At 44.2% G+C, this 18,445-nt stretch overlaps 1 protein-coding gene across 2 annotated transcripts in view; it reads right to left on the reverse strand.

The window, feature by feature from the left end:
* Positions 1-17,444, reverse strand: part of CPA6 (carboxypeptidase A6) — a 266,718-nt gene extending 249,274 nt beyond the window's left edge. For both annotated transcript variants that reach the window (XM_033843105.2, XM_033843104.2), the window contains exon 1: positions 17,072-17,444. In XM_033843105.2, the coding sequence (XP_033698996.1) occupies positions 17,072-17,187 (116 nt within the window). In that variant the 5' untranslated portion in view covers positions 17,188-17,444. The remainder of the gene's footprint in view (positions 1-17,071) is intronic.
* Positions 17,445-18,445: the final 1,001 nt, after the last annotated feature.

Raw genomic sequence — 18,445 nt, forward strand, 5'->3', positions numbered from 1 at the left:
ACCGTACATCATAGGTGATGTGTACCCCAAAAGTGAGAAGTTCAAAGTACTAAAAAGTTAGATAAAAAATAAACATGGGGGCTTTTATCAGGCAGTGGCGTAGTAGTAAAAATAATTTATGCAGACAAACTTTCCCCACAATCTGTGCTCCACAGAGGCAAGATGAAATAGCCTTTAACCTTCGTCAGCAAGTCAGAAGACATTCAACTTGGTCTAGGTTTTGATTATCACTGTTATGGCAGCTTTATGGTGTGCGAAACTGCTAGCAAACGTTTTTCCTGAATTTCTTCTTAGAGTATAACGGGCAAGCTCAGGCCAGGAAAAATATACGTCATGGGGGATATATGTGAAAGCATGATGGATTCTACCCCCAGTCACTTCAAATGCCTTTTCCTGACCCACTGTATTAACTTCTAAATAAACCTCTAAATACAGATTTAAACGGACTGTGATATTGAGACCACCGAAGAATTTCTCTTTGAGACTCCATCTACTTAAACACACAGCAGCATGACGGTGGCTGTTTCTGGTATTATTCTAAACTGAAAAGCCTTAAGCCCTGCTCGTGTGGTTCAGTCTCCCCAGAGTCTGCGTGACACGCAGCAAGGCATCCGCTTTCGCCATTTAATGCTTCATTGGAATACCCGACAATCTCATTTTCGTTCCGAAATATAAAATGTTCAGTCATTAATTAGCACTGAGTGTTATATTATTAAATTTACTGACTTCTGGTTCTTATTTGCAATGCTTCTAGAGTAGTTTTGGCATAAGGCACCACAGAAGACGAATTCCTTGCTATAGGGTTGATTTTTTTGTGGGATGGGAAGGGATGGGGGAGGGAATTTACACGTTTAAAATGACTTTTTCTCTGAATATAAAAGTCACTCATGCTTCATGTACAATTAGTAAATAGAGAAAAAAGTATGAGAGGGAAGGAAAAAAGATCACTTAAAATGCTATCACTTGGTCATAATAATCACTTAATATCTGAGCATTTTTCCCCAGATATAGTTAACTATATCCTAGGTAATAAGTCATAGTTAAACTCGAGCTGTTAATTCAGCTCTGTATCCTGGTTTCTCCCCATTTCAGATTATATCTCAAGCATTAAAAATTTCTTGTAGATGTTTACAATGGGCACAAAAGATTCCATGATATGCACTAAACAAGCCTGTCGTTGTTGAGCATATAGGTAGCTTCCCAGGTTTTGATAGGATAAATTGGTGATAAAACATCTTTCTACACACTCTAAATCTCTGCCCATATTTCGGATAATTCCCTTAAGAAAGCTTCCTAGAAATGAAACCACAGAAAACATCAGTGCCGCAAACAGAGTAAATGGATTGAGTTTACATGTGTTAGGCTCTGTCGTAAGCATTTTGCATAGAAACTAATTCAGTATCAGTTCAGTTCTACAGATGAGAACACTGAGGCACAGAAAGATGAACTCACTCCCTCCAAGGTCACTTAGCTAGAAAGTGGCGAAGCCGGGATGTGAACCCAGCGGTCTGAGGCTGGAGCTGGTGCTTCGAACCTTTATGCTGTATGAACTTTCTAATCACATATGTAAACATGACCCTAGCAGATCATAAACACTTGGAAGGAACTGACCCCCTAATTGAACGCTCAGACGTTACAGAAAGCAAGGCCCTGAAAGATGAAGTAACTTATTAAAGTCACACAGATAGCTAGTAGCAGATCTAGAGCTTATATGTCCTGACTCCTCATGCTGTGATCCAAAACCTTGCCATGCAAAGCATGGCCTGCAAGACATAGCATCAGCAGTGCCTGAGAGTCTGCTACAAATGCAGAGCCTCAGGCTCTACCCCAGCCCTCTTCAAGCAAATCTGCTTTGTTAACAAGATCCCCTGGTGATTTATTTTCAACACTGAAGTTTAGAAACTCTGGCAATCCACTCTGTAAACTTGATAGATTAGTGGACAATCTGCATATAAGCTGCTAGTATTTCCACATCATTAAAAAATGTATATATAGCCTCATTTTTCAGTTAGTTAAAGCTTCTAATTAGGTTGAACCACATGAAATTGCTATTTCAGATCGTCAGATATTAGCAACTTACTGTGGTTCAACTTCAGTGGGTAGAGGGGTAACGACAATAAAACTTATAGGTATCTGCACTCTGTGTAGAGACGGGACTTGAGGAAGAACATTTCCTTCCCCCAAAGAGTATACAGTTCGTCCGAAAGAACAATTAAACAGACAATTATAATTCAAAATGAGAAGTGATACCAAAGAGCATTCTGAGAGCTCAGGAGGAAGTTAAGTGATGTCCTGAAAGATAAATGCTATGGAAGAAAACAATTATTTCCCTCTATTAGTGGCAAGAGAGATGGGCTTGCAAGCTTTAGCCAAGTTATTAAGTGGGTATCCCCATAAGCTGTCAGATGCTGATAAAACAAAAAGATAAAGAATATAAGGTATTTTACAAAGTAAGGACAATGTGAATTCTGCTTGAACTGTGAAAGCAAGATGCCTGTGTTGTTCTTAATGACGAGAGCAGGTAAAGAAAGGTACAGGTCTTACCGCTTAGCGTACGTTATTCTCACGGGCCCCCATTTGGTCATTTCTATTTTTTGAAGTTAATGGATATTTCTAGTTGGATGAAATGAACTGGCTTCCCATTGTACTATGAAATAAAAGTGGCATTTCATGTCATATGTTTTCTTGAGAAGCTATCTGTTAGCTTCAAAACTGGAGAGTAATTCTCCAACCTTGGGACCTTCCTCCTGCTATTCCTCAGCTGGTCCTCAACTCTCCCCTCTTTTTTCCACAACTCCTTCCCTCAAGGCTTTCTAAGAGGTTAAGCCTTTGTCACAGGGGCCAACTGATTTCACACAATTTCTGCCTGGATGTTTATAGATTTTACTCACCTTGACTGCTGTCATGGGAAGTGTGCTGAGCTCCAAGCAGGGAATGCTGTCAGTCTCAGGACACTGCGAACCACATAACACTCTATTTGATCAATTGTATCTGTTCAAATTTTTATTGTTATCTTATTTTAAAGGAAGACTGCCTCTGCTCTCCAGGGCCGTTTCTGTGGTACTTGGAATTTATATTAAGTAGGGGAACTGAGCATAGGAATTAAAATCAGACATACTGCATCAAGATATATAAAGACTTAGAAAAAGATGAGCTAAAAGGAAGAATGTGGACAATTAAGTTCTGAGAGAGAATGTGGAAGTGTAAGCAGATAGGGTAGGGGGTCCCTGGAGAAAGAGTACCAGGCATGGCTTTCTTGACATGAGAGAAGCCATTTTTGGTCTAAGCCATGTTGTGATCTAAGCCAGGGCCACAGTGTTTGCCCTTGAACAGGTCTCAGTAATTAGTGATCTTAAGGGAACAGAATAATGCAGGAACAAACTGGCTGTTATCGGGCAAGAGAAGTAACAAGAGCAAAGATAATAAATCAGTTGTAAATACCGCCAGCTCAAGCATGTTCTTGAGCTGTTTTGCAGAATTCAAACCCCCCTTGACCCCTCAACCACCAGATCAAGTGGAACCTAAGCGATGACGTTGACCTTTTCTGACCCTTGTGACTTCAGTCAACTAAAGCTTAGACTGTCACCTTCAGGAATATGTGTGTACCCTTAGCTTAAAAGTTCTCCAATCTTGCTGTGCAGGGAGACACTTCTTTGGGAAAGATGCCCTGTGTTCTCCTTACTCACTGCAAGGAGGAAATCCTTCCTTCTGATCCTTGGCTTGGTTGTGTCTTCCGGCTTGACAGCCCCCAAGAGGTGAACCCAGTTTTCGGGAAACAGAAGTCCTTTGGTTCATAAAAATTATTCAAAGACTAGAGGAGATGTTAAACTCAACGTGAATCGATGATTAAGGAGCCATCTATCATCTCAAACGCATTGGTATATATTCCTGAGAGGGTGAAATAACCATGACAAAAAGGCAAGGATCACATCTCTAAATCTGGTAAAAGGCAGTGGCGAATAATCGCGTTGGCCCGCCGGTGCCCCTCCTGGCACTCGCAGGAAACGACAGCTTCACCTCAGATCGCCTCCCGGGAGTCAGAATGTTGTTCAAAGCATTTTAGGAGCCTGCACAAGTAAAACACCCGAGACCAGATTTGGGTAGTTGGATAGGTGATACCCAAGACAGAGTGAGCAGGGAGAAGGTGACAGGAGGCTGGAGAATACTGCATCGAGGCACACCCAGGTGGTCCTAGGGATCCCCACATCCCTCCTGCAGCTCTAGGGGGCTAAGTGGCTTCTGTTTCTCACTACCTAGTCTGGCAAAACTGCCTGCAGATGTCAGCAGTCCGATTCCTAGTTTATTAGTTTCCATCTTTGCCAATCTCTCTTCCTCCCTCCCTTCCTTTCCTCCTTTCCATCCATCTAAACTTTTACTGAATATGCCAAACACTATCTGGGGACTACGAGAACACAGATAAAAATACAATAGAGCACCTTACTCTCAACTTGCTTATAAATGAAAAGGAAAGACGGGACATCCACAAACAACTGTAATACCCAGCAGTATGCAGTGATGGCTATAAATGACAGAGCGAGCGCTATGGGATCCCGGAGGAGGGAACCATCACAGCTGATTGATGGGGAGCTCTTGCTGGAGGAACCGTGTTCGAAGGGCTCCTGAAAGGCTCGCAGGCACGGGGGAGGGAGAGCTTCCCCAGAAATATGTGCTGCCTGGACAAAGGTGCGGAGGAAGAGAGGTAGTGGTGATGGAGATTGTTCACAGTGTTAAGAGGAAAAAGAGGTCTACCTGCAGGGCAGCAGCAGGAACGAACCGTAACTGTGCCCTCCAAGGCTCAGTTCCAGCCGTGTCACCTCGGTGCTGACTCTCCACAGGGGTTCTCAAACTTCAGCTTACATCACCTGGAGGGCTCCCTGTAGCCCGAGCTGCTGGGCCCACCCCCAGAGTTCCTCAGGGCGGGGAGGGTGTGGCCTGCATATTTGCATTTCTAACAAGTTCTCAGGTGATGCTGATGCTGCCGGTCCAGAACCGTGGTCCCCGTCCAGGGACCAAACAGGCTCCCACCCCACTTTGCTGTTTCCCATGGGGAAATTTCTACCCTGAGATATTCACATGGCTCCTGGTCTCACTTTACTCTTCTCATGACACCGTTTATCCCCTCTCTACGCTTTAACTGTCTTCATAACCTTTATCAGAACTTAACACCATGGTTTATTACTTTTCTGTCATCCCATTAGGATGTAAATCCCAGGAGAGACGATTTCATTCACTAGTGCCTCAAGCAGTGCTATATTCTGAGCACCTAAACTCCTGTGTTCCTAGGACTTAAAATAGTGTTGGGCACACAGTAGGCACTCAATAAATAGTGTTGACTGAATGAATGAGATGTTTTTTAGAAAGGCGAGAGCCAGGATAAGGGACCTTGTGTAGTTTTAGGCAGAAACCACGGAAACAAAGATGACTCAGGATAGAAGCCACATCGCCCCCATCTTGAAAGTAAAGAAAAAGATACATTTCCTTGCTCCTGTAAGTAAAAGGCTTGGGGTTGAGGGTGAGAAGAAGGGAGGGTCAGGTGGATTGGGGGCATGAAGTAATTGGAGAGTTCTTAGAGCAGCTGTTGCGGAGCAACAAACTAGGCTCCTAGGGAAAGAGAGAAAGAAGAAATCCTTAAGTGAGACAGAGGAAACAAGGCAGACTACATTTCTCTCTGGAATACCAATGTGGTTTTCCTCTCAGGTATCATATTAAGATGCTTTTCTACCTGCCATTTGCAGTCTGTTCCCTACTGCTTCTACACAGAGATCTGAAAACTTAGGGAGAAATAGCCTCCCCCATGTGTCTTCATTTTAGGCCCTAAAAGTCAAGGGCTTAGAGTATTTTTTTCAGCAGCAAATTTCTAACTACTCCAAACATTTTGCTACACGGGCTTTTCCCAAATGTCTCAAATCTCCCATATGTTTAGTAATTCTGATGCCGAATATATTGCTATCACATTATCACATACACGTTACATATGTTCCACGGAAACATGATTGACAGGCAACAAGTAGGACCCCAGCCATCTCATGACAAGTCTTTTGTCCTCATTACATTCACAAAAATCACAAGAAGGAACTTAGTAGACATTTAGGCGATTCATATATTAGTCTGATAAGAGGAGGACAGTCTGAAAGGTAGATGGGGAAATGAAAGTATGGCAAATGAGGTCACATGTGCAATGGCTACAGAGTCTGTAGGTGCAAAAATAGACCAGCGTTCTCATCTGGTGATAAGATGTGTGATCCTGTGGAAGTTTCATCTTTCACTGGTTGGTAATCTAAGACTGAAATGCTATGAACATATATGATGTGTGTGTTAAAAAAACAGGTCGAGAAAGAGCAGGAAGACGGTGTGTTGACCTAATATACTTGCATTTCCATTTGGGTTTTTTTTTCCAGTTTAGATTGATGGATTAAAACATATGTATAGCTCATTCACTTTGTTATAAAGCAGAAACTAACACACCACTGTAAAGCAATTATACTCCAATAAAGATGTTTTAAAAAAAATAAAATAAGCCCTCAGGATACAGAGACTACCACTCTTGCCTTTGATGATTCCTAACCTTACCTGGGGATAAGGAATGATAAGTCATCATCGGTACTCTTGGTACTTGGTAAGTGTTTTGAGATGAGGTAGGATGGGTCGACTGGAAAGAGGGAAGAGAAGACTGTACCTCCAGTTCTCAGATAACTGACAGGAGGAAGGAGAGGGATGCCCATTTATTTGATTAAGAAGATCCATTTTCATGGGTCTTTTACTTAATTCACCAGGAAGATAGAAGGTAATGGAAAGGTAATCAATTTTGTAACAGGATGTATCTGCACGAGAGCCTTTCCAACTAATATTCCAGATGTAATAATTTACCTAATATAGTACTTTATAATACGTTTCGATTTACAAAGCACTTTATCGTTTCATTTGATGCTAGAGAAATACAAATGAGTGGCAGTCTTTCCTTTATCCTCTCTTCCATTGCTGTATCATTTCTGCCCTCCTTCTGGAACCATTTTGAGTTCCAGAAGTTGCTCTAACACAAATCTTCAGTTAAACATGTGTTCTTTCTGCTTTCCATTCCAGCTTGGTTTCTCGCTAAACTAGAGGTTAGTGATTCCTGTGTCTGAAGGGACAAAAGAAGAAAGGGAATTATCCTCCTCGAGGGCAGGATGACCCGGCCCCTAGAGGAGAGGCTGTCCAGCAGGAGCCATTACTGTAAAGGCTGGCGGCTGCCGTCAGAACTGTAGTAATGAAAGCAGGAGGGAGGGATGGGGAAGAAAGACCCCCATCTTTCTCTCCTTCTCTGCATTTGCTTCCTGGGAAAGAGTGCCAGACAGAGCTACAGAAGCCCATCTTGCAGGTACAAAGAAAAGAAAGGCAGAGGATGGATGGGGAGATTTCTGACATTGATCTTGCTTGACTTGCTTTATAGCTTCTTAAGGGCTTATTTAAAGGTATACCCTCACCCTTTCATGGAACTGTAACAGACTGAGTGATGAGGGTCCAGGACGGCATGATCTAGATAACATGAGGAAACATGGGATGATCCTCAAGAAAATCATGGAGCTGGGTTCATGGTTCCTTTACAAACTCATCTCTACCATCAGCTGGGCCCTCAGTAATGCCTGGTGATCCTTCTGAAGGTTCAAGTCATCTCCCTCAGGAACACTTTAAATCGTCTCTCTTTTTATCAGGTTCTCTATCCACTGTCTCTTCTAGGATGAGGACCCTCCACCTACTTTAAAAAGAGAGGGCAGCTAGCTTTTTGTCTCTTCAGAGACCTTACTCCACCATTCTCCCCCTCCCTCTTCTCTACCTATAATCTTGCTATCTTTTCTTATTCCTACCATCTGGCATAAAATATGGCTGTATCTTTCCTAAGAAGTAAAAGCAACCTGATTCAACTCTTCAACTCTAGTTATTGACCCTCCCCCCCACCCCCTTCATGGATAAGCTTCTTAAAATTATGGTCTACACTCACTACTAATTTCCTCACATCCCATTCATTCCTCAACCTACTGTGCTCTGGTTTTCACTTCTCATTCCACCAAGAGCATTTCTGATGATAACGCAAGTGATTTCCTTAATGGCCAAACCAACGGGCACTACTTTGCAGTACTTGATGTGACTGACCTCTTCCTTCTCGGATCTCTTACATCCCTTTAACTGACATTTCTTGGGTTTCTTATTTTCTCTCTAGGCCTTTCGACTGGTTTCTTCTCTGGCTTTCCCCCGCTATTCTTTTCACGTAGTGAGTGCCTCCTGGGTGCTTCATCCTACACTCAAAGTTTCAAGAAATTCTTTACACATCAGTTACTGGAATCTACATTACAGGCTAGATCTTTCCCTTGAGCTTTACACCCATCTATCCAATCAGGCACTTCATAGGCATCTCAAACCATACACATCCGAGAAAGTACTAACCTTCTCTGCAAAGAGCTCAGTCCTGTTAACTAATCCCGAGAATCACCTTATACTAGTTCCTCTTTCTTCTCCCCTTTGGTTATCTAATTGTGAAAATTCCACCACCTAAACATTTTTTTTTGTAAACATACATTTCATTTTTTTACTTTTTAAAATTATGTGTATGTTTTGAGTCTTCTTTTTCTTTAATTTTATTTATTTATTTATGGCTGTGTTGGGTCTTCATTGCTGCCTGCGGACTTTTCTCTAGTTGCAGCCTAAACATTTCTTTAATTGGTTTACCTACTTTCCCTTCAATTGTTACTACCAGAAGCCAGGCTCTGCTGTGTTACCATGGTCACCATAATATCCCAGTCTTCTTGCCCCCAAATCTTTAGTCCTCAATCTTCCCTTCTCAATGATGGTAGAGGGAATTTTCCTCAAAAAAAACTAATTATCTAAATTCCCTGGTGAAAATGCTTCATCAGCACCCAGTCACCTTTGGGAGAAATCAGGACTCCATACTATGGGGCCATAAGGTGATTCATGACCTTGAAGCCTTACCTCATCTCTCCTTACTCCCACCAGGAGAATGCCCTTTACTTTAGCCATGCTTAATTGTTCTGATTTTCTAGCCTTGACAAGCTCTCTCACCTATAGTTCTTTGCGCATGTAATTTATTTCCTGTGTCTGGAAAACCTTAACCTGAGTTCTACTTGTTCTTTTTGACTGAGGTGAGGCTCATGTCCTTTAAGTACCAACCACCTAAAAGAAAAATGTAAAGTATCTTGCATATTTAATAATCCACCCAAATTTCTGCTTGTTTTTTTTTTTTTTTTTTTTTTTTGGTACACGGGCCTCTCACTGTTGTGGCCTCTCCCGTTGCGGAGCGCAGGCTCCAGACGCACAGGCTCAGCGGCCACGGCTCACAGGCCCAGCCGCTCCGCGGCATGTGGGATCTTCCCGGACCGGAGCACGAACCTGTGTCCCCTGCATTGGCAAGCACACTTTCAACCACTGCGCCACCAGGGAAGCCCTGCTTGTCCTTTAAGATTCATCTTGCAACCAAGAAGCCTCTTTGCCCTCTCTCCACCCTTCAGTCTGGATTAAGCACCCTCTCCTGCACTTACCCAGCTCCAAGAGTTTTCTCTAAGGGCACAGCGATCCCAGAGCTGGAATTGTTTGTTTACTTGCCCGAGTACTCATTATGCTGCGCACATGGACAGTTCTTTCATCTCTGTAGTCCCAGACTAGCAGAGGGCCAGATCCCCTACAAATGTTTATAGAAATGAAATGAAATCCCCCCTCATTAAACGCTTCTCAGCCTTGCCAACTCACTTTACTTCACCCCCAACAAGTCTAGGGAATAGAAAAGAGTAAGAAGTTTTCTGGATTCACCAGAGTGTTGTAAAAAAAAAAAAAAAAAAAAAAAAGCTGTGAACTTGGCTGACCTGGACTTTCATCCCAACTCCACCATCAGCTCTGCAAATCCTTTTTCCTTTCTGGAGTTCCGCTTCCTTAGGTATTAAATAAAAGGATTGGACTATGATTTTTTTTTTTTTTTTGGTCTCCTTCAGTTCTGATGCTCTGACTTTAAAAGACCATGTACAGAATAAAAATGCACACTGTTATATCAGCTTGAAGTGCAAAATTCTGAGTGCCCATTTGGGTGGATTATTTCTTTAGGAGAACCGAGTGGAAGGAAGAATGGGTTGGCATTCATTAAATATAAGAGTGACCACAGAGAGAGAGAGAGAGAGACTGCTAATTATTTCACAGTACGTTCCTCCAGATCCGGCCATTATTTCCTAGCCTCCCTTGCAGCTGAGGGCATCTAACTGATTCTGGCCAGTAAGGAGTGATGTTTGAACTTCTGGACTGTGCTTTTAAAGGAAAGAGGAGTGACCATCCCTTTCCACTTTCCTGCTGGCTGGACTGCAGAGCTGGAAGACTCCTTCCTAACAAATTTGGGAGATGAGTGTTGAGCACAGCAGAGGTATAGGGCAGAGGGAGCCTGATTCTCTGGCACCATCAACTATACCAGTTTTGGATTTTTACATGAGAGAGAAGTAAATTTCTCATTTAAGCCATTGAATTTTGGGCTCTTTGTTCTAGCAAAAAAAGTGAAAGAAAAACAAAACAACCCAACAGTATCCTTAATAACATAGATATCAAAATAAGAAAATGTTTTACTATTTTCAAAGTGTGCTGAGAAAAAGAACAAAGATGGTAATTTTGTTGAAGAAAACCCTTTAGAAATTTGCTTCAACCTTTAATAAGAAAACTTTAAGGAAACTTACTGTACTACGAAGAACCAGATCCTAAAGCTTCATATTCTGCATTCTGCTTTATCATAAAGAAGTTAACGCCCAGGGGCAGGTTGGGAAGGCATTTATTTGGCAAAGCAAATTCTAGTCCTATATTCTAGTTATTTACCGATTGATCATAATGAAGACTCTAAAACGACAGAAGTTTTAATTTTCCGTCCGGTAACTCCACGTATAAAGACAGAAAACATAATGCCTTTTAGCTTGCACAATCTAGGCTGTGAAGTCATGAACCATCAACATCCTTCACTGCTTTTCACAGGGTGGAAGTGATTAGGCTTAATGGCATTACCCAGAAAGTATCCTGGCGCCGTAAAATAAAAGCTCCGTCATCAGACTGGGCTCCAAGGGAAACGCTCCTCCTTCCACCAGCTCAGGGGCAGGAGGAATGCTGATCCCTACGGAGTACCGTCTGTCTGTGAGTCCAGGTCAGGGGTGGGAGCTGTAGCACTGTGCATCCTAACAAGCAAAGCTGGAGGTCCCGACACACAACATATGGCAGGGAAGAAAGCTTTTTGTGTAATCAGCTGATAAACAACCCACACTTGGGGGCTGCACTTTGCGCTAGTGCCTAAGGAAAACCGAAAGTAATCTCCCACTAATTAGGGCCAAGTGCTAAAAGGAACTTCCAGAAGACACTAGAGAACTATTGTATTAACCACAGACCAACTTGCGGGGGCAAAAGTTCAAAAGCAACCTTAGAGCCCACCATACACCCTTCCCAGCGCCTCATGCCTCCACTCTGTATCTATCCTGCACATTTCAATCTATCATTCATGATCCGAGATGCCTCCTCCTTGCTTTAGGCCCTTATTATGAGGAAGGCCTGCCTGCCTTGTTAAAGATGAGCAAGGCTGAAGCTCTCTATTCTCTGATTAACAGGGGAGTTTCAGGGCTGAGGAGAGTGAAACAGAGACAGAGGAACCAGAGTCTGATTAGAGAGGCCTTGAGGGCCTGGCAGAGAATGGATATGCTGGGTTTGTCAATAGGTAGCCAAAGTAGATCTTCGAGCCAGAGAGTAACACAACAGAAGTCTTAGAGCATCAGTCTGAGAAAGGACTATAGGAAGGTAGATCAGCTAGCAGAAAGTTACCTCAACCTAGGCTGAGATAAAGACGTCCTAAATATGGCTGGTGGCTATTACAAAAGAGAGGACAGGTAGGATTCTTTTTAGGGGTATGGAAAGAACTAGAGATAAGCTTGCTCTTTAAGAAAGAAATAAGATGCAGGGCAGAAATAGAGACACAGATGTAGAGAACAAACGTATGGACACCAAGGGGGAAAGTGGCGGAGGAGGGAGTGGTGGGGTGAATTGGGAGACCGGGATTGACATGTATACACTAACATGTATAAAATGGACAAATAAGAAACTGCTGTATAAAAAATAAATACAATTCAAAAAACAAAGAATGAAATAAGAGGCTAGTTGAAGACCTAAAGTAGAGCTCATTAAGGAAACAAACACAGTGGAGAATAAACAGGCTGACACCACAATTTGCCAGACTGAAAGGGGTACACTGCCAGTTACTACCCCGGAACAGCAGGTGCAGACCAGGACAGTCCCTGGCAAGTGAGGATTCATGGCCATCCGATCTGAAAAGAGCTTTAACCACCAACATAGACGGTAACTCTCAGCTCATCTCTTGTGCTCTAGCCCTAGGCTTCCAGAAGTTCAGAACATTCCAAGGAAGCCACCATCAGAGGGCAAAAGACTTAAAAGCTTCTGTTGAGAGACGGAGGGGACTAGCTAGAGAGGTAAAGGTGGAAGACGGGATGACGCCCCTGAAGTCAAATCTGTTCCCGAGTCCGTGTATTTCTCAGTCCTCTTCAGTGTCACATCCAAATTTGGGGCCTCTTTGCTTACAGGATTTCGAGGACCAAACTGCCTTAAGAAGTCTTATTTCCTTCAAGTCTAATTCCTGGATCTCCATGTCCCGTTCTCATGGATGACTAGTGAACTTGACAAATAACTGGGGTGTGTGGGGGGGGATGGCAGGATGGGGGACAGGGATGGGGGTGGGTACAGCACGGACACTGGCTAATCAGGATGCAGCAGCGGGCAAGTGGGCTGTGACCAGCCTGCACACGCCTATGCTCATGGGGAAGAGGCCAGTCACTGGAGCTTCTCCCCGAGAAAGAAAAGAGAAGGCAACAGGTCTCCACCAAACGCAGGGCTGGAGAGGAAGGAGGAGTCCGGGAGGCCTCGCAGGCAGACCCACAGCACCAGGGGGTTCCGTCCCCCGGAGCAGCTCTGGTGGCAGAAAGTCTGTGTTCTCTCCACCCGCAGCCCAGGTACCTGAAGGCTGGGTGACCGGAATAGGGGAGGCCTGGGAAGGGATTTCTACCCTCCTTCTTGGTGCCTAGATCTCTTTTAACGCTCCCACAGTAGGCTGCTCATCCCATACAGCACTCAAGCACTGTGTACATCTTACTATCATGTGTGGGGCTGCTTTCTTTGCTAAACTGCAAGCTCTCAGAGGGCCTCAGCTCTGCTGACCAATGCTCTGCGCACAAGTAGGCACCGGAATAATACTCACTGAAGGAATGAGGCACACGCCCATGGCCACTTTCTGTGCTATCAGGGTGGAAAGACCGCTAAGTGCCAAGAACCACGCAATACCCATGCTATTGCATTTAATCCCCACAACTTGGCAGGGAAGGTTCTAATATTGTCTCCATGTCTCAGGTGAAGAAATTGAGGCTCAGAGAGGTTAAGGAACTTACCCAAGGTAACAGAGCTACTAGGTGTGGGAAAGCAGAAATCGAAAGCCAGGCAGTTGAACTTCAGGACTTATCAACATTATACATGAAGCAAGTACCAAATAAGTGGTTCTTGAAGAATCAGAGCCACTTTGGTTCTTCAGCATTGCCAGCATTTATCGTGTCACTGGCTTAGATCTCCTTTACCATCACTAGAAAAATCTACCCTAATTTCATGTAAAGCCGAAGATCCTTATTTTTTGCCCTCAGGATCACAGTATAATAAATAACTAGGTCTGCTTCCAGGAATACGAGGAGACAAGGGAAAAGGAGAACACAGAGTGACATCTGCCCTAGTCAGAGTCTCATTCACTGATGTTTGTTTATCATCAAAATGTTTGACGTGCATTTGCAGCCCCTGAAGCCTGCTTACAGAGTATCAATAAATGTTATTTGATGTCAAGTTATTTCCCACACTTAGCTTCATTCCTTTCCTATGTATTTTTAAATCTTCCTTGTGTGTAATTTGATGTAGTTATCCAAAAAGATATTCATTTTTGTCAGATTTTCCTTGTAGTCTCTACATTTTTTTCATGAGGTGCTTAAACCTGCTGTTTCCCAAGTGCCTATGATACAGCTGGTACCACGCAATCGTTACCAGTTTGTGCAGAGAGAAGACTAGGCTCATTAGATGCTCTCAGGAAGCACGTTGGTCTGCCCTGAGTGTTCTGTTTTTTGTCCATGCTCAGAGTCTTGCAAATGATAATCACTTATTATTATATTCAACCAAGACTTACAAAAATATTTTTTTAACAAAAATGCAAGAAATAGGGCTGCTTCATAATTACTACCAACACCACCAAAACAAATTACTTAAGGGACAAAAATGAGGGTTTAGAATGATAAATTTGTATGGGCAATAAAAATAATGCTCAATACTATTTTACCAGGTCATTCCACCAGGTTCTTAGCTAGACTTGCAGAAAGTAGTTTCTGGGGAAGTAGAGCAAAATAATCCCAAACCTAGGCAGCATTTCTGTCTTTGGTGATGAGAGAATGACATGTATCTAATGAAGGGAAGGTAAAAATCCCCCATTTTCGACGGTGAGTATGCTCTGAAACCTCTCTGGTTTTGGAGAAGCTCTCCTGTGATGGACAGGGAAGGCTCCCTTCAGTGTCTCATGTTTCATCTTTTTCTTCCAACTTTCAGTCACCTTTCATTTGTACATTTGGGACTAACTTATTAGGTAGCAGCCAAAGAGAAAATGGCAACTATTACTTTCCTTGCAGAACAACAGAAAAGGTAGTGCAACTTCGTCCACAAAGATTCCAAATTCTCTAAGAAAAGGCCGCCGCCTTTGGCCTCGTTTCTTCTAAGTGGCGTTTAGGGAAGTGTGCACACCTGCTCCCCTGAAACAGGCCTGGTCACTTACCATTGATGAGGGCCACACACTGAAATCATTATGGTCGGGGCTACCTCTGAGCAGAGGAACGAGGTCCTACATCGCACGGGCGCATCTAAATCCGTGATATGTTTATCACAGGCCTGACATCCATTAAGAGTCGGAGTAAACGCCTCCACACCTTGGCCCGCACCGTCAGTCACTAAACACGTTTTCCTTACCCAGGGCTCCGAGGGCGGACCGTGTGTCCAGGAGACGTAAAAGCAGTCCTCAGATGTTAACTCCTCTGTTTCTCCCGGGAACACCGGGGTGGAAAATTTGGGGATTGTATTACCATCCATAGGCCTTATCCCCACCAACACCTCCACCCCCGTCCTGCGTCCCCTTAAACTGAGGGAACAATTTCCTCTGTAAGTACTGTATTCAGGGGAACTCTAAAGCAGTGCCCAGATTCTTCAGGAGAGAAACAGAAACAATTTTCTTTTCCAGGATCACACTTATAAATCCTTCTCTACGCGATTCCTAGAAAGAACAACTTTGCTTCAACACCTGGCCGTCATTCAGATGGATATGAAAGTTTTCCTCAACTGGCCATAATTGAGCAACTGCAGTCTATTTAAAAAGATTTAAGGGGAGGGGGAAGGGTAAGCTGGGACGAAGCCAGAGAGTGGCATAGACATATACACACTACCAAACGTAAAATAGATAGCTAGTGGGAAGCAGCTGCATAGCACAGGGAGATCAGTTCTGTGCTTTGTGTCCACCTAGAGGGGTGGGATAGGGAGGGTGGGAGGGAGACGCAAGAGGGAGGAGATATGGGGATATATGTATAGCTGATTCACTTTGTTATAGAGCAGACGCTAACACCACATTGTAAAGCAATTATACCCCAATAAAGATGTTAAAAAATAAAATAATAAGCTACAAGGATATATTGTACAGCACAGGGAATAGTCAATATTTTATAATAACTTTAAATGGAGTAAAATCTCTAAAAATTTTGAATCACTATGTTGTACACTTGAAACTAATATAACATTGTAGGGCTTCTCTGGTGGTGCAGTGGTTCAGAATCTGGCTGCCAGTGCAGGGGACACGGGTTCGAGCCCTGGTCCGGGAAGATCCCACCTGCTGCAGAGCAAGTAAGCCTGTGCACCACAACCACTGAGCCTGCGCTCTAGAGCCCGAGCCGCGCAACAAGCCACCACAAATGAGAAGCCCGCGCACTGCAGGGAAGAGTAGCCCCCGCTCGCTGCAACTAGAAAAAGCCAGCATGCCGCAAAGAAGACCCAATACAGCCAAAATTAAATAAATTTAAAAAAAGAAACAACTAACATTGTAAATCGACTACACCTCAACTAAATAAATATTTTTAAAATAAGAAAAAAAAATTAAGACCCTGGTTTTCCTCCTGTGTAGAAAGGAATTGAACTAGAGGAGCTATTTAAGGCTCTTCCAGCCCTAAAATACAGGAATGCCGTAATTTCCAGATTCAGAGAACGACCCCTTGCAAATTCAAGCAAAGCACTCGCTGCATATTTCGAAGCAACTCTTCAGGATAATAGGACATGCGCAGTCCCAGCCGCTTTACACGCAGCCCCGTGCCTCGTTATGCGAAGCAAACACAAAGCGTGCTGACTCACAGAGCGGGGAAATACAAATGGTTTTCCCCTTCTGTGTTTCTCCCTTCAGAAAAACACCCATAATTTTACAGTTGGCTACGTTTATTCTTATTTTGAGTTGACTCATTTGCATCGCTCAGGTTAGAAAGTCTAATAACCACTCTGTAGGCTAACAAGCACTCAAAAAAAAAAATGCCCACACGATTTTTAATCACTGGTGAATTTCCACCCACGGCTTCTGCATACAATCCTAAAGGGGAAGCTTTAGTTTTCAGGTCACAATTCACGCGTCACAACAGCATCCTTCCTGCCGAGCAACCACCAAGGCAAATACTGCACATACTGACCACCGCTATTCCAAAGACAGAATCCCCATCAACAGTGGTCCACGGCTGAGGTTGGCACGTCATAAACAGTATGAGAAACTAGACTTGCGTCCACCACATTCTCTCCAAAGAGCCAGGGACTGCATATACATTTAACGTTAGGTGACCAGGAAAGCATACAGATTCTACATACGCAGAGTCTACGGACCAGAGAAAGTGAGGCACACTCGGGCGCATACCAGCCCCCTGACCGGAGTCCAAGCTGATCGGGACATGAGAGCCTCTCCACTTACCCCGCATAGCGGCTGCTGTAAAGATGGCTGTGTCCTGGGTGCAGAATCTTCAAAAAGAGCAAGCAGAGAGGCAGAAAAGCAGCTCTCTGGCTCCTGGGCTTCCCGAGAAACTCCATAGTGCGAGGATGAGAGGGGCTGAAAGTTCTTCCTGCAGTCACAGCCACCCGAGGCTGGAGGTGGCTCCCAGCGCGCCCTCCACACAGCTCACGGTCCCTGGGAAAGCGTGGGGAGAGGGCTTAGGAGGGAGCAAAATGTGACACTTCTTTCCAGCCTCAGAGGAAAGAAAAAAAAAGTTCAAGCAGCTGAGGGAGGGAAGTTGCTGTTCAGACTTGGTCTTGGGACGAGAAGCAGCAGCTTCTGCCCACACACAGCCCTGCCCAGCCCCGCGCTGAGCTCCAGGCTCCCCTCGAAGGGGCTGGGCCTCCCCGTGCTGACTCACCGCAGGGGTTTGCTGGGTGTCGCTTCATTAGGGTAACTCCTCTTTTTGTCCTCTTGTTTTTCGGGGCGTTTTTTTTTTTTTTTTGGCTCTTCAAATTTAGGCCCCTAACTTTTTTGGACAACCTTCCTGCTACCCTAATTGCAAAAGACTTGTTTGAGGATGAGCTAAATACGCAGGCATAGAACATTCCAGGCTTCGTGTTTTGATCTACCATGGCAAATTTCTACAGGGAGTCCACATTCCGAAATGCACAGTGAACAGTCTTGATGAGCTGTGGCCCCTGGCTGTGGCCAGCCGGTCGTGGTCCCCGCTCCTACCTGCACCGGGACGGGCAGCTGCTTCCCTGGGCTTCAGGGAGCCCCTGTGCTGATTCCATGGCGGCAGCATCCAGACCTGCGGCTATTTCAAAGGTTCTCATGGGGGAACTGGAGGCCTCTGGGTGCTAAACCACCTTTCCTGCACATTTGGAATCACTTAGGGAGATGGGCTATTTAAATCAGAATTCCTGGGGGGTGGGATCAGTTGTTGAAAAAGCCCCCCAGGTGATTCCAATATTTAGCCCCCCTGCTGGTCTAGAGCGGGACTTCTCAAACTTGGCCCTGCACGCACATCACCTGGGGATCTCGTTAGAGCGCAGCTTCTGAGGCAGCAGCCTGGGGCTGGGGCCTGGGCTTCTGCATTTCTAACAAGCTTCCAGCTGATGCTTGGACTGCTGGTCCTTCAGTCACACTTCGAGGAGCCAGGCTTTACTTTAGAATGAGGTCTGCTTTTTCTTCTCTCTCTAAAAGCTAGAGAGTGGAGGGAAACCTTGGAGCAAGCCAGTTCCTTCTTGTTTTTCCCAAGTTGGTGATGAAGAAGGCTTTTTTGCGTTCACTTGCTTCTACCCCAATACACTGGAAAACCCATCCAGGATATGCTTTGCTCTAGTAAATAAG

This window comes from Tursiops truncatus, chromosome 17, assembly GCF_011762595.2.
Source record: "Tursiops truncatus isolate mTurTru1 chromosome 17, mTurTru1.mat.Y, whole genome shotgun sequence".
Lineage (NCBI taxonomy): Eukaryota > Metazoa > Chordata > Mammalia > Artiodactyla > Delphinidae > Tursiops > Tursiops truncatus.